Genomic DNA, 23,409 nt, shown 5'->3' on the forward strand with positions numbered 1-23,409 from the left:
CTTGGCAAACCGGCAGCCAGGCCCGTCACTCCTCACCCCGTGGTGGCGGCGCCGCATCGTGCCTGCCGGAGCCCCGCCAACCAGCGGGTGGAGCAGGTGCTGGCCGCGGGCGGAGGGGTCCCGGACACCTGGGGGTCACCGCCAGCATCCCCGCCCCTCCTGGGGGCCTGCATCGCGGCCTGTGGATGCCAGCCGGCCTCGTCTGGTTCTGCCCGGTGGCCTCTCCAGAAATACTCGGAGGACACGCAGGCATCTCGTGCTCCTCGCAGCCTTACCGTCCACGCGTAAACCACCCTCATCTCCGTGTTCGGAGCTCCTGACGCCTGAGGCTCGCACATCGGGCGGCGCCCCGTCTGGCATCAGACCTGTGTCACAGCCACTCCTCGACCTGCCCCGTGGGATCTGTTCTTTGAGGGGAAATCACCCCCTTGATCCACCTCCAGGAAGACCCTCCCCGACGTGTGCATTCGTCACGTCAATGAGACCCTGAGCTAAAGGGCAGCTCCGCACATACAGCCACAGTGTCTCGAGGTGCACATACCCCAACTTTTCCTGACAGAGGAGTCACCAGCTAAGCTCCCACCAGGGGATTTTTGTCCAGCAAAGGATACTGCAGGCCCGAGGCCACGGCACTGGTGCGGTAGCCTCCCAGGCGCCGCGCACTCTCGGAGCAGTGCCAGGCGAACAGCTTGTCCTGCCCGGTGCTCAGCACCCACTCCAGCTCCAGGACAAACAGGATCATCGTCACTCTGCTCTGGTGCGCTAAAAACCAAGAGACAAGAAAGTAACCCAGAGGGCACGGGGAGGGGGGCGAGCGTGGTGCACAGAGTCCCCTCCCCGCCCCCCCCCCCGGCCCAGGCCCGGTCTCAGCAGCACGGCCCAGAGCACGGGCTCACGCGGGGTGGAGGCCCACCCGGAGAGGGCCAGGCCCAACGGCCCCAAGGTCTCCGAACCACCCATCTGCTCCCCGGGCTCCGCCCTCCCGCCTGCCCCGACCCACTGTCCCGTCACCACGGGGCCTGGGCCTCCGGGCGCAGCACGGTCCCGCAGCCCCAGGAGTTTGCTGTTAGCGATCACATGCAGGGGAGGAGGGCGAACTGCCCCTCACGCCCGAGGGAAGGCGGGCAGCTCCGACATGGGCGCCACCACAGGGTCACCGCACCACACGGCTTGGTTACAAGGAACGGTTCAGGGCACCGGGTGGCCCGGTCGGGGGAGCGTCTGCCTTCGGCTCAGGTCATGGTCCCGGGGGCCTGGGACTGAGTCCCGCACGGGGCTCCCCGCCTCTCCCTCTCCCTCTGCTCCTGCTCTCCCTTGTGCATGTGCACTTGCTCACTCGCTCGCTCTCAAATGAATAAGTGAAATTTTTTTTTTTGTTTTAAAAGAAGAAACTGTTCATGTCACCTACTCTATCTCCCTATTTTACATGTGGGTAAACTGAGGCACAATGAAGTTGAGTAGTCTGGCCAAGGTCTGGAGGCTTCCCAATTATTGGATAAAATCCATAAATAGTTGCTTCCTTCTCCTACACTCCTAGAGGGTGAGGTGGGGGGTCCACGGCTGCTGAACAGAGCTGAGGGGAATGAACTACGATGGATTCCCTCGAGCCCAGACCTCACTGGCCCTGTGCCCGGGAGCCGGCAGTCTGGTGGGCAAGAGCAGACTCGTCGGGAGTGTGATGACGTGACCGAGAACACATCCGTTTCCCACTTGACCATGAAGATGAAGTCAGTGCGGATGGGCCGGTGCAGCTCTACGGACAGTAGCCGATTCCCGAGGGTCGAACAGGAGCCAAGCACGGAGACAGGTTCTTTCACTCGGTCACCGCGATGACCCTGCAAACGTGGGTGGCGTCTTCACATCGCAGACCAACCCGGCTGTGGGCTGGCCCCTCTGCCCTGGCCACCTCACCAGCGGTCCCCGGCGAACACCCACAGGACGAGCCATTCCGCCACATGCCTGACACTGTGAGAGCTGAAGCCGGAGACCCTACGGGGACGCAGGAGGGGCCCAGAGCAGTAACACGAAGGCTTCTCTGTGGTCCATGCCCGTCAGACCATCAGCCACCATCAGGATCAAAATGTTTTCTTTAACTCCAGAGACACGACTTCTTGGAGAAGGTCCTGAACACCGTGTGTGAGACTGTACCTCTTCAACGATGGTAAGAAGGGCCTTCCGCAGGGTCCGTCTCCCGCGTCGGTCTCCGGGGAAAGCAGCTGCCAGCACTCTGCCCCTCCTTCTCATCACTCTCAGTCCGAGGAGAGGGCAGTGGCCGCGAGGACCAGGCCAGGGAGCCCTCTGGGCTGCCATCACGTTGGGGGTGGGGGAGAGGCTCACGAAAGCTGCGTGACTTCCCCAAACCCCACAATCGATGGGTGACCAGGCTAGACCTACAGCCCTCGGCCCTCTGCCAAAGCTGGCCCTCGTGTGCGGCTGCCTTGGCCTCCTGAGGAAACAGAAACAAATCCCCAGATGCGGGGCACACGCTCCTACGGGGACGCAGCTCTTTGACTCCAAGGGAAAGCCGCTCACAGTACACACGCACCAGGAAGCTCCAGGAACCCGGGCCTGAAGCCTGGCGACGCGTGTCCACTGGGAATGCTGGCGGCGTGGGGAGAGCATCTTGCTTCTCACAGCTAGGCCCCAAGTCAGCTGTAGGATGTCGTGGCTGTTTATCAAGGCAAGGAAGTTCACCCCGTAGCTGGCTCAGAGTTCTTACCACGAGTGCGTGTCCGAGTTTATCAAATGCTTTCTCTGCGCCACTTGATAGGATCACATCGTTTTATTTTAGTCTTTCGATGTGAGATGTGATGGATCATACTGATTTTCAAACGTTAAATCTGGAATAAATCCCCTCGTGGTCTTGGGCGTGTAATTCCTTTTATATATTGTTGGATTTTTGCTTCTTTATGTCGTTGGGATTTTTTTAAAGGATCTCAACATCTAAGTTCATGAGTGTTACTGGTCTGCAGTTTTCCTTTCTTGTAAAGTCTCCGGTTTTAGTATCACTGATTGATTTTTTTTTTTTTAATGTTTATTGAGGGAAGAGTTACCATTTAAACCACCTTAGAGTGCAGAATTCAGTGGTTTCTCATATACTCACAGTGTTGTACAATCATCATGCAAAAATGTTCCATTTAGAGAACATTTTCGTCACCCCAAAAAGAAACCCACATCCCCACTCCCCTTCCCCTATCCCTGGGCGACCACTAGTTATGCTTTGTCTCAATGAATTCCTCTATTCTCTTTTTGAAGATTATTTATTAGAGATACAGAGACTGCACAAGGGGGGGGCAGAGAGAGAGGGAGAAGCAGATTCCCTGCCGAGCAGGGAGCCTGATGGGGGCTCACAACTAAAGACCCCAAGTTCATGACCCCAAGTTCATGACCTGAAGTCAGATGGTTAACCAACTGAGCCACCCAGGTGCCCCTCCCCTATTCTTGACATTTCATGCAAATGTATTCATACAAAGTGTGGTCCTTTGGGTCTAGTTTTTTTTCACTTAACATGTTTTCAAGGTTCATCCATGCTGCAGCATGTATCAGTACTTCATCCCTTTTTTGTGGCCAAAAAATAATTCATTTTATTGATGCACCATATTTTAACCACTCATCCATTCGTGGACATTTTGGTTGTTTCCAATTTTATGACTCCTGTGAAACATGCTGTTATGCACAATGGTATGCAAATATGTTTGAATCCCCGCTTCCATTTCTTTTGCGTATAAACCTGGGATACTCCTTGCTTGGTCCTGATGTAGATACTGCTAAATCTGATTTACCAAAGGTTCGCTTAGAGTTTTTCTTTTCTTTTTTCTTTTCTTTTTGTTTCTTTTCCTTTCCTTTCCTTTCTTTTCTCCTTCCTTCCTTCCTTCCTTCCTTCCTTCCTTCCTTCCTTCCTTCCTTCCTTCCTTCCTTCCTCTCTCTCTCTCTCTCTCTCTTTCAACATTTTATTTATTTATTTATTCATGAGAGATCCAGAGAAAGGCAGAGACACAGGCAGAGGGAGAAGCAGGCTCCCTGTGGGGAGCCCGATGCGGGACTCGATCCCGGGACCCTGGTCCACACCCTGAGCCCCAGGCACGGAGCCACCCAGGTGCCCCTGCATCTGTTTTCACGGGGAAGGTTGGCCTGTGTATTTCTGTCCATCAGGTAATGCTGACTTCAAAAATCAGTTGGAAAGTCTTTTTCTGAAAGAGTTTGTGGAGAGTTTGTATTATTTCTTCCTTAGATGTCTGATAAAATTCACCAGTAAAGCCATCTGGACCTGGGGTTTTCTTTGTGGGAAGGTCTTAGTTATAAAGCAATCTCTTTGGTAGATACAAGGTTATTAGGGTTATCTCTTTCTTCCTGAATGACCTTTCACAATTTTTACTTTTCAAAGATTCCTTTCACTGAGATTGTCAAATTTATTTGCATAAAGTTGTTCACGAAATTCCTTATTATCCTTAAATGTCCCCACAATCTCTAATAGTATCACTTCCCTTGTTCCTGATACTGGTAACTTGCATCTTCTCTCTCTCTTTTATTTTTCTGGTAAGTCTGGCTAGAAGTTTATCACGTTTATTTATCTTCTCAAAACACAACCAACAGTTTTCAGTGTCACTGATGTTTCTTTATTTTCTGTTTTCTATTTTATGGACTTCTGCTATGATCTCTCTTCTCTTCTGCTTAGCTTCTGTTTCTACTTGTTCTTCTGTTTCCGGTTTTTTGATGTAGAAACCAAGGTCGCTGATTTGGGACCTTTCCTCTCTTCTAACGTAGGTGTTTAGTGCTCTACATTTCCCCTCAGGTACCATGTTAGCAGTGTACCATGGAGTGTGGTACGTTACTTCCATTTTGACTTCTTCTTTGACCCATGGATTATTCAGATGGCCCGTCGTTATTCAGCTTCCTAACATTCAGGGATTTTCCAGAGACCTTTCTGTTATTGACTCCTGCTTCAATACCCTTTTGACCAGAGAACACACCTTGCATGACCTGAATTCTTCCAAATTTACTCAGACCCATTTTATGGCCCAGAATGTGGTCTACCTTGATAAAGGCTCCGTGTGAAGTTGAAAACAATGTGTCTTCTGCTTTAGTTGAATGGAATGTTCTGCAGATGTCAATGAGAGCAAGCTGGCTGTATACGGTGCAAGCCTTTTATACCTTATTGATTTTCTGCCTACTTATTCTGTCAATTATTGATCTATATCCCATCAATTGTTAAGAGGACTACTAAAATTTCTGACTAAATTTGAGGATGTGTCTCTTTCTCCTCGTGCAGTTTCGCTGAGTTTTGCTTCACATATTTCAAAGCTATGTTTATTAAGAGACTGAACATTCAGGATAGTTATGCCCTCCTCAAGGACTGACCCTTTAATCATTATGAAATAATCTCTGGCAATATAATCCCTTATCCCTGAGGATATTCTTTCCTCTGAAGTCTGCTTTGACTACTACTAACACAGCCACTCCAGCCTTCTTCTGACTAGTGTTTGCATGGAGTATTTTTTGCTACCCTTTTATTTGTAACTGCTTTATGTCTTTATATTTAAAGTGCGTTTCTTGGGCAGCCCCAGTGGCTCAGCGGTTTAGCACCACCTTCAGCCCAGAGCGTGATCCTGGGGACCCGGGATTGAGTCCACATTGGGCTCCCTGCATGGAGCCTGCTTCTCCCTCTGCCTGGGTCTCTGCCTCTCTCTCTCTCTCTCTCTCCCTCTCTGTCTCATGAGTAAATAAATAAAATCTTTAAAAAAAAATAAAGTGCATTTCTTATAGGTGGTTTATATTTGGGTCTCCTTTTTTCACTCAATCTGATGGCCTCTGTATGTGTGTGTCTGTCATGAATAAATAAATAAAATCTTTAAAAAAAATCTGATGGCCTCTGTCTTTTAATTGGCCTTAGACCACAGACATTTAATATTATTGATAACTGTTAGGTTTAAATCCATCACCTTGCTATTTGTTTTTCATTTTCCCACGTGTTCTTTTTCCTCTTACTCTTTTGTTTTGGGGGGGGGGTGTTGAGAATGATTTTAATGATTCAACTTTATCTCCTTGGTTGGCTTACTAATTGTAACTTTCTGAGTTGTTATTTTATGGTTGCTTTAAGGCTAGGAGCTTACATCTTTAACTTATCACAGTCTTCCTTCAAGTGATGATCATCACTTCACGTGTAGAGCAAGAGTCTTATGAATAGTCTACTTCCATTGCTCCCCACGTCTTGGCTTTTGTTAAGTTACTGATGTCGAACATCTTAATTTCACATTATGACCCTCATGCTACTTTATCATTATTTTTAGTTAAACAGCAAATTATCTTTTCATAAGATTTAAATAACAAGAAAAAAATCTTAGAGTAACCATGCCTGGTACTCTTCATCCTTTTGTGTAGTAGACTCCTATTTTCCTTTGGCATCATTTTCTTCCTTCCTGAAGAACTTCCTTTAACATTTCCTTTAGTGCAGGTCTATGAGTTCTCTTCATTTTTTTATGCCTGAAAAAATTATTTCACCTCCATTTTTGACATCTGTTAATATTTACTCATAGTGGATTGATTCTTTGAATTTTTATCATTTTATTTTTATTATTATGTATTCATTTTAAGCAGGGCTTGTTTTTGCTGTAGGATCTTTGTGTGACCTATTTGCTGAAGAGAGCTTTCAAATTTACTTCTAGCAGGTACCATCAAGATACCACTGGCCCGGGACCAGTTTTTAGGTTAAATTTCTAAGCTGGAGCTTCTAGCACCACATGAATGATTGAAATTTGTAATCCAAATCCAAAATCTTAGGTTGCAATTTTCATTTATCTGAAAGACTCCTCCCTTCTATCCAGATTCGAGATCAGGAATAAAGTACGCTACGGTCTTCTGGGCCAGTAAGTGCACTGTTTTGGTCCTCTCTTTTTCATGGGGATATAGCCCTTTATGGATTTCATCTTTATAGGAAAATATGAGTTGCAACTCCCCAACTCATTCAAGCCCTGGGTCTCATCTCTTGTCCCTAAGGTAATGTTCATACAAAAGCTTCTAGCTATCAGAAGTTCTATTTTTCTCCCCAAGATAGCTGCAATGTCAGGTAGTATGCATATCACTTTGAGTTCTCTCTCTGCTTCTGGTACATGAGACTCTCCTTGTTTCTCTCCTGGGCTTAGTATTCCATAAAATAAGATTTAACGACAACTGGGATTTCGAAATGTCTTGGTAAGCTGAGATGATGGACTAAATAAAATGAGATGGTGAATAATGTGTAGTCCAGTATTTAGGCTAAAACAACAACAACAACTCCTTCCCCCTCAAAAAAGCAACAGCTTCAAAAGTATAGGAGTTATGGCCTAATAAAACTTAAGTGAGAACCATTAAGGGGTTTGAGTTGAGCCCACAGGATAAAGTGGCTGTCAGAAGGTTTGCCCAGTATAGTGGGACAGTGACCAGGATAGGAAGGAAATACCATTTTATAGTTATATTACATATATATGTATGTATATATATAGGTTATCTACTGTATAACAAATTAAACCAAAACCTAATGGCTTAACACAGTAATTATTTATTATCTCAGAGTAGTTAGTTTCTTTGGCTCCAACAGGCTGAACGAACACCAACAGGGGAACAGTCTAGTATTTATAATACAACATTTTAGTGACCTGGTTACCGGCGTGAAACCCCCACATAATTATAAACTGCTTATAGGCAGATACTATACATGTCTTGTTCCCTATTATAATCCTCAATTACTGGAACTCAGTACGTGCTAAATGAATACTTTGTAAGTGTCATGTGAAAAAGATTAAAGAATAAATCCACAGGGAAATGAACTTTGGCTCAAAATCTAGAAATAAAGAACTTAATGCTACAAATTTTACAAAATCAGGATGGGCTGCTAGGTAGGTCTCTGGAGGTATCAGAAGAGAGTCTGGCTGATTATCATGCAGGAGGGAGGAAGTCAAGAAATGTCGATGAAATAACCTCTAAGTCTTAAAAGATCTACCTCAATGTTCTGATCCCATAACATTATTTTTTTTTAAGATTTTATTTATTTATTCATGAGAGACACACACAGAGAGACTGAGAGAGAGAGAGAGAGAGGCAGAAACACAGGCCGAGGGAGAAGCAGGCTCCCTGTGGGGAGCCTGACGTGGGACTTGATCCCAGGACCCCTGAGGTCACACCCTGAGCAGAAGGCAGATGCTCAACCCCGGAGCCACCCAGGGGTCCCAGATCCCATAACATTATTGATCTGGATGAAGAAACCATTCCAAAAATGGCTCCTGATCCATCTATGGTACCCTGCCAGTGTTGACACAGTGAGACTGCAATTCCTTTTCCTTAAACAACATAAAATGAAATGAGCCCCAAGTAAAGTAGCTCACCCCAACACTGCCCCCATCTCTGTGCATGCTGCGCAGCTCTGGGGCAGTTGGGATAGCAGGGAGACCAAGGGCAAAAGCTAGAGGTTCTGGAGTCACGACGACCTGGTCTGGTTCTGCACTTTATCAGCTACAGGGCCACAGGGAGGTCACCCAACCTCATGAGGGTCCCCCGACTACTGTAAAGTGAAGCCATCAAGGAACATTTCAAAGTGGAGGTAAAAACACTGTTCTCTCATTCCTACCTTGATAGTTTTTCACGGGAGTCATCTTGTTATAATCTTCTGATAAAATAAACTCCTGTAAAAAGAGAAGAAAAAGATGAAGCAAAAAGAAATTCTTTGAGTAACTGTGGCGATAAAACCAGATTGCACGAAGAGATGTAATCACAGAACTACAGCCAATGCTAGTATTTTGCCAATCAGCTCCGCATTTCTGTACGTCTTTAAAAGTAACAGTCATAAATATGATCCAATACAATTATAACTTGTAACACTGGAGTGGAGGGTTTTTTTTTTTTTTTTTTGAGTATGCGTGAGAAGAAAACTGGATCAAGGTCAGCCTTGACACTGGTCAATTGTGAAGATAATTCTCATTCAAATTGCTATAGCTAAACATTTGCAAATAGACCGCAATCCTCTCCTGGAGAAGCCGATTAGGTACTCTGAAGGTTCTGTCTGGTGTCAGTGACTTACTTCTCCTCACGATAGCTTCGCAAAGCTATCTCCCGGCATCACTACGTCATCACTATGTCCCTACCGTACAGGGCACAACGTCTTCGTAAGGTAACATCGCTAAGTACCAACCAAACGGTAAGTGAAAGGTGCCTCCGAATCTCGTGAGATTGATCTGGACGTCAAATTTACTCAAAAATAGTTGCTATATAACATACTGCACACATTCTTTGTGAGGACACACGCAACGTGAGTGGGTGAGCTGGTGTGAGAGCGCGTGTGCGTGCTTCACCGAGGCTGCTATCGCACAGGGACGTGTGTGCAGAAGCCAATCAAGTGTTGATAAGCTCCAGCCAGGTGGTGAGTCCTTTAGCTGCTCAGATGCAAAATATCCGTATATTCTGAAGCCGTAAGTTGTCAAACATAAGGATAATAAATTGATGCCTTCATCTGAGCTTAGAAACAGAACAATGAGTCTTTTCAAAACATTTGGAGGCTTCCAGATTCTTTCCTCCAGGACTTACAGGAAGGCGTGTGGGAGGACAGATGTGTAAACTCCTTAATTGCTATCTGGCTATTTACTGAGCTGATACAGTGCAACCCTGTAGAAGAAAACACTTATTTCGTTGTTTCTGTGGTAGACGCCACAGAGGAATACGAGGTGGTGCAGGCACGCGGGGTGACCAAGGCCCGCGGGTGTTTCACGGTGCTACCAGGTCCCCCCTTAGGAAGCTCGGCTACAAAATGGATTTTCTTCACCTAGATTTTCTCAGTACAAACATTATTCAACTTGTCACTTCTTCTGTTCCTATCCGTTCTCCTTTAAGAGGTAGCAGCACGCTCGTTGCTTATTTCGGGAGTCAGATGGGACGATGAAGGGAGCGGGCGAATTTTTAAAAAGAGTGAAGTCGTTCTGCGGTGAGGAGCCGGGGCGGGAGAGCAGGCCCGGCCCAGGCTACCCACGCCCGGGCCCCAGCGGGGGCTCCCCGCGGGGGAGCGGCTGCCCTAGGCCCGGGATCTAGTCCTCCCTGCGGGCAGCCTGCTTCTCCCCCTGCCTGGGTCTCTGCCTCCTCTGGGTCTCTCAGGAATAAATAAAATCTTAAAAAAAAAAAAAAAAAAAAGACCGCTGTTATTTCGACGAGTGTTTACTGAGGTCAGAGAGTCCATGCGTTACTCTGATGACACTGAGACGGTTCTGGCGTGGGCCGAAGTTCACCCCCGCCTCTGAGGACAAGGCGGGTACAAAGTGGAACAACTGCACGCGGATCTGTGCTTAGAACCGACATACGACAGTTGACATAACACGATAAAATGACCAGTTCAGCGCACTGGTACACTTAATTTTTTGTTCATTTGCTTTTCCTATGAAAATAGAAACACACGATCATGGAGAAAATTTGGGACATTTTGTCAGCCTTTTTTCTTCTTATTTTTTTGATCAAAGAAAAACTGTTATTTTAAAGAAATGTAAGAGAGACGGGCACTCAAAAGTCCCTCGTGATATGGTTTCTCAGGGATGACTACTATAAAAAGTATCATTGGACTAATAGACATAATAAAATATTAATACTTTTTAAAATTCCGCTTAATTTAAATTTCACTATGGTCAACACACAGTGTTATGTCACCATACAGCGCACAGTGCAGCGACTCAGCACCTGCACACGCCACCCGCTGCTCCGCACAAGCGCCCTCCTTAGCCCCCACCCCCAGTTCCCTCCGCCCTCCCCACCCCTCGGTCACCATCACTGCCTTCCCTGCAGTTAAGAGTCTGCTTCTTGGTTTGTTTGGTCTTTTCCTTTGCACATTTGTTTTATTTCTTAAATTCCACATATGAATAAAATCATATGGCATCTGTCTTTCTCCGACTAAAAATGTTAATTCTAACAATGCCTTTTTCTGTTAACACATCACGAATCATTCCACATGAGTACATGTTTATCAACCTCATTCTCTTTAATGCCTGCAGACGATGTGCAGTAACGGTCTTCTACTGCTAAATGCTTACATTTCCAGTTTTCCTTATTAAAAATATTACATGAAATAATTTTACCTTTTTATATCTCTAACAACATTTCAATGAAATAAAGTGCTAGAATTGTTGGATCACAGGGTGTGACCATTTAAAATTTGATAGAGGGAACCCTGGGTGGCGCAGCGGTTTGGCGCCTGCCTTTGGCCCAGGGCACGATCCCAGAGACCCGGGATCGAGTCCCACATCGGGCTCCTGGTGCATGGAGCCTGCTTCTCCCTCTGCCTTTCTCTCTCTCTCTCTGTCTCTCTGTTACTATCATAAATAAATAAAAATAAAAATAAAAGATTAAAAAAAATTTGATAGACATTGCCAAATTGACTTTTTAAAAGATTTTTATCTATTAACACTCACAAACAGCACAATGCGTAAGCGTGGCTGCAGCTTGGAGTATGTTAGGTCTAACCAAAGTTCAGTGCATCAAAATGTAAACGTTAAACATTCTTTTAAAAATCCATCTATTAGGGGGATCCCTGGGTGGTGCAGCGGTTTAGCGCCTGCCTTTGGCCCAGGGTGCGATCCTGGGGTCCCGGGATCGAGTCCCACATCGGGCTCCCTGCACGGGGCCTGCTTCTCCCTCTGCCTGTGTCTCTGCCTCTCTCTCTCCTCTCTGTGTATTCTCATAAATAAATAAATAAATAAATAAATAAATAAATAAATAAATAAATAAATAAAATCTTTAAAAAAATAAAAAATCCATCTATCTTACTTCTTTACATTCAGCTGTCCACATATCTATCATCCTAACTTTTTTTGATGCTTAATTTTTTTAGAGCATTTTTAAATTCACAGCAAAACTGGGAGGAAGACACAGAGATTCTTCACATGCCCCCTGCTCCCCTCAAAACAGCCTCCCGCATTAACACCTCGCACCAGAGCGATGCATTTATTCCCACTGATGAACCTACCCGGACACATCATTTTCCCCGTCCAGACTCCACAGTCTAATTTCGGGTCTTTGATAAGTGCATACGGACGCGTACCCACTATTATGGTGTCATGCAGAGTTATTTCTACCGTCCTAAAAAATCCTCTGTGCTCTTCTATTCATCTTTCTGTTCCCACTTAACCCCTGGCACCACAGATCTTTCCACGGCCTCCAAAGATTCGCCCCTTCCAGACTGTCACAGAGCTGGAGCCAAACAGTAGCCAAACAGCCATTTCATATTGGTTTCTTTGACTTAGTTAGTACTCTGCACTTAAGTTCCCTCCATGTCTTTTTATGACTTGATAGCTCATTTCTTTCTAGTACTGAATAATATTCCACTGACTGGATGTACCACGGTTTATCCTTTCAGGTACACGACATCTGGTTGCCTCCAAATTCTGTCAGTTATCAATAAAACTGCTATAAACAAATAGCTGTGTGCAGGTTTCTGTGGGGACATTAAGTTTTCAACTCCTTTGGATAAAAAGCTAGGATGGCTGGGCTGTGTGGCTCGAGTAGGTTTAGTCTTAAAACAACGACCAAGGTGGCCACACGACTGTGCGTTTCCACCAGCAATGTTGCTCCCCATCCCTGGCAGCATTTGGTGGTGTCGGTGTTCTGGATGTTAGCCACTCGACTAAGTGTGTAGTGGTATCTCATTTTAATTTGCACTTCTCTGATGACATGGGATATGGAGCGTCTTTTCACATGCTTGCCATCCCTGCAGATCTTCTTTGCTGAGGTGTCTGTTAAGGTCTTTGGCTCAATTTTAATCTCTTATTGTTGAGTTTTAGGAGTTCTTCGTTTATTTTGCATAACTCTTTTTACCAGATATATCTTCTGCAAATATTTTCTCTCATTCTGTGGCTTGTCTTTTTATTCACTTCACAGTGTGCTTTGTGGAAAAGAAATGTTCCATTTTAAGGGAGCACAGTTTATCAGTCCTTGCCTTCATGGATCATTACCTATGCTATAGTATCTAAGAAGTCATCAACAAACCCAAAGTCATCTAAATTTTCTCCTATGTTATCTTCTAGGAGTCTTATAGTTTTGCATTTTACTTTTAGGGTCTGTGGGTTATTCTGAGTTAAGTTTTGTGAAGGATGTAAGGTCTTGTCAGGTTTTATTTTTTCATGTGGATATCTGGTGGTTCCAGCATGATGTGTTGAAAAGACTACTTTTTCTCCATCGTATTGCCTTTGCTCCTCAGTTGACTTTATTTATGAGGGTCTATTTCTGGGCTCTCTATTCTCCACTCATCTACTTGCCTATTCTCTCACCCACACCACAGTATCTTGATTACTATAGCTCTACAGTAAGTCCTGAAGTCGGGCAATGCCAATCCTCCAACTTTGTTCTTCTCCAATATGTGTTGGCTTTTCTGGGTCTTCTGTCTCTCTATATAAACTTTAGAATCAACTTGTCAAGATCTATTAAATAACTTGTTGGGATTTTGATTGGGGCTGCACTGAATTTATAGATCAAATTGGGAAGAACTGACATCTTGATAATATTGAGCTTTCCTATCCATGAAGATGGATCTCTATTTAATTTTTTTTTAATTTAAAAAAAAATTTTTTTAATTTTATTCATCAGAGTTTCATAACTTACTTCATATAGATCTTTTTTAAAAAAAGATTTTATTTATCTGAGAGAGAGAGAGAGTGAGCACAGGCAGGTGAGGGGAGGGGCAGGGAGAGGGAGAAGCAGGCTGCCCGCTGAGTGGGAAGCCCGATACGGGGCTTGATCCCAGGACCCGAGCTGAAGGCAGACACTTAACCAGCTGAGCCTCCCAGGGGCCCCCATACAGATCTTACATATATACTAAGATATTTCATTTTTTGGGGGGGTGCTAATGTAAATGATACTGTGTTTTTAATTTCAAATTCCACTTGTTCATTATTGGTATACAAAAAAAAAAAAAAAAAACAACCTGACTTTTATATATTAAAACTTTGTATCCTTGTGGCCTTGATATAATTGTTCATTAGTTCTTTTTTTTTTTTTTTTTTTTTTTTTTTTTTTTTTTTTTTTTTTTTTTTTTTTTTTGTTCTTTTTTTTTTGTGTTTTTTTTTTTGTTCTTTTTTTTTGTTCTTTTTTTTGTGTTCATTAGTTCTAAGAGGTGGTTTGGATTTTTAGATTTTTCTACATTAGACAACAGTTTCATCTACAAAGAGTTTTCTTTCTTCCCAATCGGTATGCCTTTTGTTTTCCTTTTCTTGTTTTATTGCATTAGCTAGAACTTCCAGGACAATGTTGAAAAGGAATGGTAAGGGGGTCATCCTTGCCTACAACTTGATTTTAGTGGGAATGCTTCAGGTTTCTCACCACACCTAATCATTTTTAATGTTCACTGTAACAGATCAAACATTTCAGTATATATATAAAAAAAGTAATTATCTTCACTTTCTACCTCATCTCTTTTGAGGAAACCCGTGTTAATAGTCTGGTGTCTCGTTTCACATCTTTCTTCCTCCTTTATCTTTTATATCAACACATGTAAATGTGTATAGGGTTTTTTATTTGTTTTGGTGCACAAAAATAGGGTGACCCTATAGACATTACAACTTACTGTTTTCATTTAAAAATATATCAGAGCTATCTTTCCAGGGCAAAACATATGGTTCTAATTTATTCTTTCTGGTGGCTACCTTGGACTCCAAAACATGAATACGCCGTATTTTATTCATATACTCTGTTGAATAGACATTGTATTTTGTCTTCTATTTTTTACTATTATAACAATACAGCACAAAATGTCTTTGGATGCACAAATACATGGATTAATATACAGGTTGAAAAGATTGCTAGCTCAAAGATGATAAACACTCTGCTAGACCTCACTTTCCAGAAGTATGCAGCATTTCAGTTCCCTACTCTCTGACCCTTATGCAACAGCCTATCTGCCCATAACTAATCCGCACTGGATATTACTCATCTTTTCAATTTTTTGCCAAATCGACGTGCAAAAAAACTACAACGCACTGTAGTTTAATATGCATTACCCTAAATGCTTATGAACTAAAGCAATTTTTATATATTTATTTGCCATATTCATTTCTTGTTCTGTGAACTTCCTCCTTAAATCCTACCACGGCTTGGTTCTTAAAAGGGAGAGCGTGAGGCAAAACTTAAGTACCACTGCTTTATTTGAAGGTGCAGTATCAGCAGTGTGAGCAAAGGAAAAGCAAAACGAAACAGAGAAAGTTCGGCTGTACATCACCCAGCCGGCCTGTATTTCCTAAGAAGCCCAGCTAGTTCTCTGGCATACAGGGAATCTCTAACAGACACAATTTAAACACCAGGCTTTGGAAGAATCCGCTGGAGGAAGGGATGGAGAGGGAATTTATCTGCCAGCTGTCTTCTCCCTTGCTTTAAATTTTGATCATAACTCCATGGGACCTTAGCTTCCCCCTCCTTCTGGAAGATTATAGGATCTGGTCTTGTTAACAGTCCCCGGGGAAGTCAGGTCTTAGGCTTTGCAAGTGCTGTGCTTCACACAATTCAGAAAGTTGCTGAGGAACCACAGAGCTATTTTCCTTAGGTTTTTATTTAGAGACAGTGAAGCGCAGTGGCTAAGAGTTAAGAGCTTAGGAACTGGAGCCAAACTGTCTGGTTTAGATCCTGGCTAAAACATGCACTAGTTACACGGTCTGGGACAAGCTGCCCAAGAGCTCTGCGCTTCAGTTTCCATTTCCATAACAGTAATGGCCTCAAAAAACCGTGGTGAGGATTTGGTTAATATTCACAGAGCTTTAAAGCAGTGCCTGGCACATAGTAAGTTCTCTATGAGAGTGAAGTAAAATAAATAAAGCTACTTTAGTAAAATGAATTATGGAGTTTTTCTTTAAAAAAAAACACTTCTGGAATACACTGAAGTTTAATCAAAGAATTAGAGAGAATTTGGCTATAAAATACTGAATGCCTGGTTTTTAAAAATAGCAGCTCTTTCAGAACTTTTCTAATTTCTCTTATAGTTACGAGTCTCATAAGCTTTCTTACCCCTCTTGGGTCAAATTTATTAATATCTATTTTATTATAAAATCATCCACTTCGCTTAGGTTTTCAAATATATTACCGTGGAACTAACATAATACTGCTGATTCCTTTTAACTGTCTTTCATATAAAGGTAGTTCTGCTAAAAGAGTTTTCTGAAAATGCGAATTTGTTTCAACATGACTGGTAAATCACAGAACAACTGGAGCACAGCTCACACTTCACATCACTTCTACATGGTTTTGTCCAGAAGCACAAGATGAGCACAGAGAACAAACCAGCTTTGTAGGAGTACATAAGACAGAGACACATGTCTCCGACATCCAGGGCCACCCGGTGCGCCACCGTCGGACAGCCACACCGACCCACGTCTGGCATTAGAACTTGGCTTCGGATTTCAGAGAACCTCTCCCACCATTTCAAAATAACTCAGAGCTGCGATCCTTCTGAGGCACACTTCCATGAGCAAACTTCAGGTCTTTTTAAAGGGAGAGTGCCACAGGTACCATGTTTCCGTACTCCGTCATGCAGCAGGGCTAAACCTGTGTTACATGTTTATGAGCGTCTCGTCCTTATTCTTGAGGTCCCGCAGACTAAGCTGTATGTGTGTGAGTGTGCGTGTGTGTGTGCGCTCATGCGTGTGTTTTTAACAATGTTTTTGAGTACTGTGTTCCTAACCTCATTTTCCCCTAAGCCTTTTACAGCTTTTATTGTGCAATTCTACATAGTGCAGTGACTTTTCAAAACATGCTGCATTATAGCAGAAATGACTGGTTATATATATAATGTGGTTATACTTCTTTCCTTATGCTTAATATTATTACTGCTATTATTATTCTTATTGCTTGTTTTCCTACATGAGATATGCCAAGGAATTTATCTATTTTATCAGTACTTTCTAAAACTCAGCTTTTGGTTTTTATTGACTCCCCTTTTGTTTTCTCTATCTTTAATTTCAGGACTCATTTTTATAATTCTTTCTTCCAATCTTCTTGTGGTGTATTTTATCACTTTTGTATGACTTAAATTGAATGCTTATATTCACATGTATAACAATTTTTTATTTTAAGGTAGTATTTTAAGGTAAAAATCCCCTAATATAGGTTTGACTGCATTCCATAGGTTTTAATACAAAGTGGTTCTCCTTTAAAATGATTTCTGGGATCCCTGGGTGGCGCAGCGGTTTGGCGCCTGCCTTTGGCCCAGGGCGCGATCCTGGAGACCCGGGATCGAATCCCACGTTGGGCTCCCGGTGCATGGAGCCTGCTTCTCCCTCTGCCTATGTCTCTGCCTCTCTCTCTCTGTGTGTGTGTGTGACTATCATAAATAAATAAATTAAAAAAAAATAAAATGATTTCTGTGGGCAGTCCGGGTGGCTCAGTGGTTTAGCGCCTGCCTTTGGCCCAGGAGGTGATCCTGGAGACCCAGGATCGAGTCCCACGTCGGGCTCCCTGCATGGAGCCTGCTTCTCCCTCTGCCTGTGTCTCTGCCTCTCTCTCTCCCGGTGTCTCTCATGAATAAATGAATAAAATGTTTAAAAAATAAAATAAAATGATTTCTGTATTTTACGCATTTCAGGAATATATTTTACATATACTTATTTACTTTTTCAATTAGGACATTCCTTAGAATAAAATGCTTAATTAGCAAGCAGTTAAATTTATGGCTTTTTGTTGCTGCTTTCCAGTTTCTTTCGTTTATAGTTAGCAAACATACTATCTTTACTTTTCAAAATTTACTAAGATTTTTCTCTTAGTCAAGATATTCATGGTTTTGTAAATGTTCTATAGATATAAGAAAACAAATGCATTTTATCCAAAGTTCTAGATCTACTTGTATATCTATTCAATGAAATGATGATAGTTTTCAAATATTCTGTATTTTCACTTTTCTTGCCAACTCGAATTTCACATTCAGAAATAGATGTACTAAGAAATGTGCTTTTTTTTTAGAAATGTGTTTCATTTTAAATTTTTATTATTCTGACTATAAAAGTAATATGATACAGATAAATTTAACACTATCAGGAAGGAAAATTTAAATAGTCATACTTCTGCCAAACAGTGCTAATTACTACTAATATTTATATTATTTTGGTTTTCCATCTTTTCCCTTGTATTCATAAAAACACATTAGACTGGAATAGTAGTACCAGTGATAGTGTTCTGTAGCTCTCCTTTTTAACTTAACATTATTGCATGAGCATTTCAAATGTCATTAAATATTTTTTTAAAAAGGCATGTTTAATGGCCGCACGATATTTCACTGGATATTTCACTGGAAGGCTGCATAAGATTTTATCTAATTAGTCCCTGACTGTTAACATTTCTAGGACACCCACGTTTTTACTATTATAAAAATAATTGTTAAGATAATATTTATTATTATAAATAACCTTGTTTTCATGGTTATTTTCTTTGGATAGTTTTCTAGACATGTAGAGTTATGGATATAAAGATGCAAATACTTCTCAAGTTACATATGAACAACACTTTTTTCTAAATAGTTAATGCCAATTTGTCTCCTCTAACAGTGTACAAGATAGACCATTGTATTCAATGCCAGCCAATGTATATAAAAAAGTTGATATTATTCAGGCAAAAATAAAATTTTTAAAAACTTCACACATTAAAATGTTTATTAGCCCTTAGTATTTCCTTTTATGACTATTCTACTATCTACAGGATTTTAGTACTTTTCTTATCTATTTGCATATGCTTGTCATCAAGTGAAGATATTATCCTTCCTCTGTCATATTTTAAGCAACAATGTATTATTTTCTTTTAAAATTATTTAAATAGCTTTTTTACACCAAGAAGTTTTGAATTTTATGCAAATACTGTATTTTCCTTTGTGATTTGCATTGTTTTAAGCTTACAACATTTTGCCTGATAGAGACTGTTTATAAATGTCCACTCTAGTCATTTCTGATGTTTTGTTTCTCTTTTTTAAGGTGCTACTTTGTACATCAAAGCTGCTTATAAGACATGAGATGAGGATTAAAATCGATGCTTTTCTTTAAAGCAAGCCAACTGCTTTGGCACCCTTTATTTAATAACTTTTCTCACCCATGACTGACTTGTGATGTCTTCTTTCCCATATTCTATGTTCTTATATATAATTGGGTCTGTTTGGGAGTTACCTTACTCTGCTCTATTGACCTCCTCTTCTACTCTTGAGTCAAAATGAAAATGATTTAATTACTGCAGATATAAAATGTGTCTTAACACAGAGGTAATGTGTCTCCTAGTTTCTCTTCTTAAAAAAATGTGGCTTGATGATTATTAGAATAATCTTTTTACATAAAAAGAAAAATCACACAAGAATTCTAATTGGAATTGCATTAAGCCTCTAAATTCAGGAAGAATTGACCTTCCCAAGCCTTCTTTTATGTACATTAGTATATATTTTTTTAATAATTTTCTTTGACTAAATTTCACATATTTCTTTTTGAGATCATTTTTTAAGAGTTCTGTCGCTAACTTCTGTGAATGGGATTGTTTTCCATTACTCAGTAGACCCTGAGTGAAGAAAAAGGCAGACTCACAGGTGTTACTTCTGGATTAACACTGGAAAAACAGTGATATCACAGTTGCCAGAGACACACTATGGATCCATTAAAAGCCTTGATTTGTGGCAGTTACAGTGAGGTGATCAATACCGGACAGAGTGCTTGGTTAAATGGGATCTTTAACTCAGTCGTAAGTCCAAAGGCAAAATGAAGCACTATGCTATGCCTAAGATTTAGAAGGAAAGGAAAAAGGCATGTTTCAGATCAAATTAAGCAGGAAAAAAAAAAAAGGCAAGACAGGTTAAGGTCCCATGTTATAGGCTATTATTAACAGCCAGTGCTTTAAGCTGAAGGTGGAATAAAGAATATAAATGGAGTAATACTATTAAGCTCCTCTGTACATTTGTCAACACGTTTTCTACTCTTCTTTGTCTCTTTGAATTCCTATGAAAACCAGGTCCTCCATAATGAGTCCACCAGAAGGTCGTATTACTTTACTTGGGCAACATCGTACTGCAGAGAGAAGTTGCCAGAATGCCCTGTCATCAGCGAGTGCACAACAGGGCCCGTGCCCGTGTATACACACGCCATTCTCAACTCTCGTGTCGCAGGTTTCACAAGAACAGTAATTCCTTTCTATTGGTTTCTAAGAATTTACCTGCCACGTAGTTACCACGGCTCTTGTTTGGTAACGGAGGTCACCTCACCTGAGTCAAGTCGTTACTCAGTTTTTTGTAGTCTGATTAGAGGTCAACAGACAGTACTTTGTATTTTCACTAAAATGAAAGCTATGGTCTTGTTTTCTGGGGATCCTTAGATGCCTACACCTCACAAGTTCCCATGGTTGTCCTGGACTCTTCTATGAAATTCAGGGAGACTATAACCCATGGTGCTGTGACGTAGCTTCTGCTTCCACCCAGAGAACCAGGCATGACAGGGGCAGAGTGAGGTCCCGGTGCTGGAAGGACTTAAAGCGTCTGCAGCCCCCGCCAAGACACGCAAACTTCACACACATGTCAAGGTGGCAGCCCCCACGCTGGGCCAAGGACATTTCCTGACCAGTTTCCCTCCTCCCTTCCTCCCTCTCTTCCTTCTTCGCTCTTTTTCCCCCAAAAGTAATGTTCAACCACTGCAGAATACAAGAACTTGTTAGCAATCAATAATAATTAGGTTAGAAGGCAATGGGCTTGGCTCCTCTGCTATTTCCATGGTCACCTTAACTCTTCAGTAGGAGTTTACAGTAAAGGACAGCTACATGGCTTCTAAGCTCACAATTAAGTATTAAGGTGCAGTGAAAAAGGTCCTAAAGAATTCCAATAACAGAACCACAGTACCTTCTGCATAAAAAATATATACATCAATTTTTAGTTGCTTGCTTTAATTGAAAGTTTGCCAATGATCTCCTGTTTCTTAAAATATAGCACTACTTTAGGGAACAGAAACATATTCTAAAATTAGATTATTAACTATGATTCTTTGTTGTGTTTGTTGTGTAACAGAGCATATACACTGATTTAATGCTTGATAAATCTAATTTTTATGAAGAAAACGGAATTAGAGTCTCCGTGTAAGTTTTCCTCTCCTCCCAGAAAAAAATACATTTCAAACTCTTAACCTAGCCCAGAAGCAGTAAGAATAAAAGGAGGAATGATGTCATCTTCTTAACTATCCAGCAAAAGCATCACAAAGACAGCTCTGAGGTACTCCGATGTGTACCTATGTGAAGTCACTAAGAGAGAGAGGAGCCAGGCATGTAAGAAGCTTTGTGAACACAGAGGCGCTACATTCCTGGTTGGAAACAAAGGTGTCTCCATTCTGTATCTGCCTCCATAAAAGAGAAATTGATTTGGGAACGCAAACTGGTGCAGCCATTGTGGACGACAGTGGGGAGGTTCCTCAGAAAATTAAAAATAGAGCTACCCTATTAATCACACTGCTGGGTATTTACCCAAAGAATATGAAAATACTAATTTGAAAAGATACAGGCACCCCTCTGTTTATTGCAGCATTATTTACCGTAGCCAAATTATGGAAGCAGCCAGGTGTCCATCAGCAGTTGAATGTACACACACACACACACACACACACACACACACACACACTGGGATATTATTCAGCCACAAAAAATAATGAAATCTTACCATCTGCAACAACATGGCTGGATCTACAGGGTATAATGCTAAGCAAAATAAGCCAGAGACAGACAAATACCATTTGATCTCAACTCATATGTGGAATTTAAGAGACAAAACAAATGAACAAAGGAAAAAAAAAGAGAGATAAACTAAAAAGCAAACTCTTAACTATAGAGAACACACTGATGGCTACGGGAGGGGGGAGGGGTGAAATAGGTGATGGGGCTAAGGGCACACTTCTCATGATGAGCATGAGTAACATATGAACTGCTGAGTCGCTAGATGGTACACCTGAAGCTAATATCGCACCACGTTAACTACACTGGGATTAAAATAAAGGAAGGGGAAAAAGGAAATCTAGTCTTCCATATCACTGCCAATGATGTTTATGAAACCCTCAAGGAAAGTTGCTTATGAATTTTAGTGACTTTTGCAGATTAAATACTAAATATGGATTAAAAAAGAGAAAGAAATTGATTGAAAGCTGAAATCTTGTTGGAAGGCCCAATATTGGTAAAACTCTCATTTTGTATTTCCATATAAAATTCATTCTGCATCTACTTTAGAAATGTTCAGAAAATTGTCAAATATATTACTTAAGGTCTCAATGGTTAATTTACATGAAGGTGACTGATTTTTTTTGTGTGGTAAAAACACATAACAAAGTCACCATCTTAATCATTTTAAAGTGTTTCATTCAATAGCGTTAAGTATATTCATATTGTTGTGAACACGTCTCTAGAATTTTTATCATTTTGCAAAACTAAAACTTTATACCCATTAAACATTAACTTCACCTCCGTCCTATCCTTGCTTCCTTGGTAACCACTTTTTGCTTTCTGTTTCTTTGATTTTGTTTCTTGTTTCTATGATACTTTAGATTTTTCTTATGACTGGAATCATACAGTGTTTATCCTTTTATGATTGGATTATTTCACTTAGCATAATGCCCTTGAGGTGCATCAATGTAGCATGTGATAGAATTTCCTTTTTTAAGGATGCATGATATTTTACTGTATGTACATATCACCTTTTCTTTCTTTTTTTTTTTTTTAAAGATTTTATTTATTCATGAGACAGAGAGAGAGAGAGAGAGAGAGAGAGAGGCAGAGACCCAGGCAGAGGGAGAAGCAGGCTCCACACAGGGAGCCCGACATGGGACTCGATCCCGGGTCTCCAGGATCCCACCCTGGGCTGAAGGCGGCGCTAAACCACTGAGCCACCGGGCTGCCCTGAATCACGTTTTCTTTATCCATCAACCTTTCAAAGGACATCTCCTGGGCTGTCCTCAGCTCTTGCACATTGTAGATCATGCTGCGATGATCTCTTGCAGATCTTGCTCTGAATTCTTTGGGGGCATATATTCATCAGTGGGATTGCTGGCTCACATAATAATTCTATTTTTAATTTCTAAGGACCTCTATACATAAGAGGGTGACTGGTTTTAAATTCGGTGTTTGAAAGCTACTACTACCTTTAAAACCACCTTCTTTTTTATTGTTTGGTTTCAGAAGGAACGGTGCCCCCGTTTTGCCTTGGCTCTCAGGTAGTCCAGAATCAAAGTCCATCTTAATTGTACAAACCGTGCTGGTCCTGTGATGTCCCTATGTGTGTGACCCAAGGTGCCACGCGGCACTTGGCTGCCGGGAACTCAAGCCAGTGAAGGAGAGAGGATTCAGGGCAGAGACGGAGGCCACACAGGGCAGCCCCCCGGCCCCTGCGGCTGCACTTGCCCACCCTGAGTTCCTCTCTGCCAGGCCCGGGGCTCCTCCCTGGGA

The 23,409-nt window shown here is 42.0% G+C and overlaps 1 protein-coding gene across 6 annotated transcripts in view; it reads right to left on the reverse strand.

Moving 5' to 3' along the window:
- The window catches only part of WDFY2 (WD repeat and FYVE domain containing 2), a 162,455-nt gene that overhangs the window by 36,184 nt on the left and 102,862 nt on the right, over nucleotides 1–23,409 (reverse strand). For 5 of the 6 annotated variants that reach the window (XM_038569406.1, XM_038569405.1, XM_038569411.1 and 2 more), the window contains 2 exons: nucleotides 8,600–8,654; nucleotides 612–762 (listed from right to left, as the gene is read on the reverse strand). In XM_038569406.1, the coding sequence (XP_038425334.1) occupies nucleotides 612–762; nucleotides 8,600–8,654 (206 nt within the window). The remainder of the gene's footprint in view (nucleotides 1–611; nucleotides 763–8,599; nucleotides 8,655–23,409) is intronic. The other variant, XM_038569409.1, reaches the window with a different exon arrangement.

Source organism: Canis lupus, chromosome 22, assembly GCF_011100685.1.
Source record: "Canis lupus familiaris isolate Mischka breed German Shepherd chromosome 22, alternate assembly UU_Cfam_GSD_1.0, whole genome shotgun sequence".
NCBI classification, from domain to species: Eukaryota; Metazoa; Chordata; class Mammalia; order Carnivora; family Canidae; genus Canis; species Canis lupus.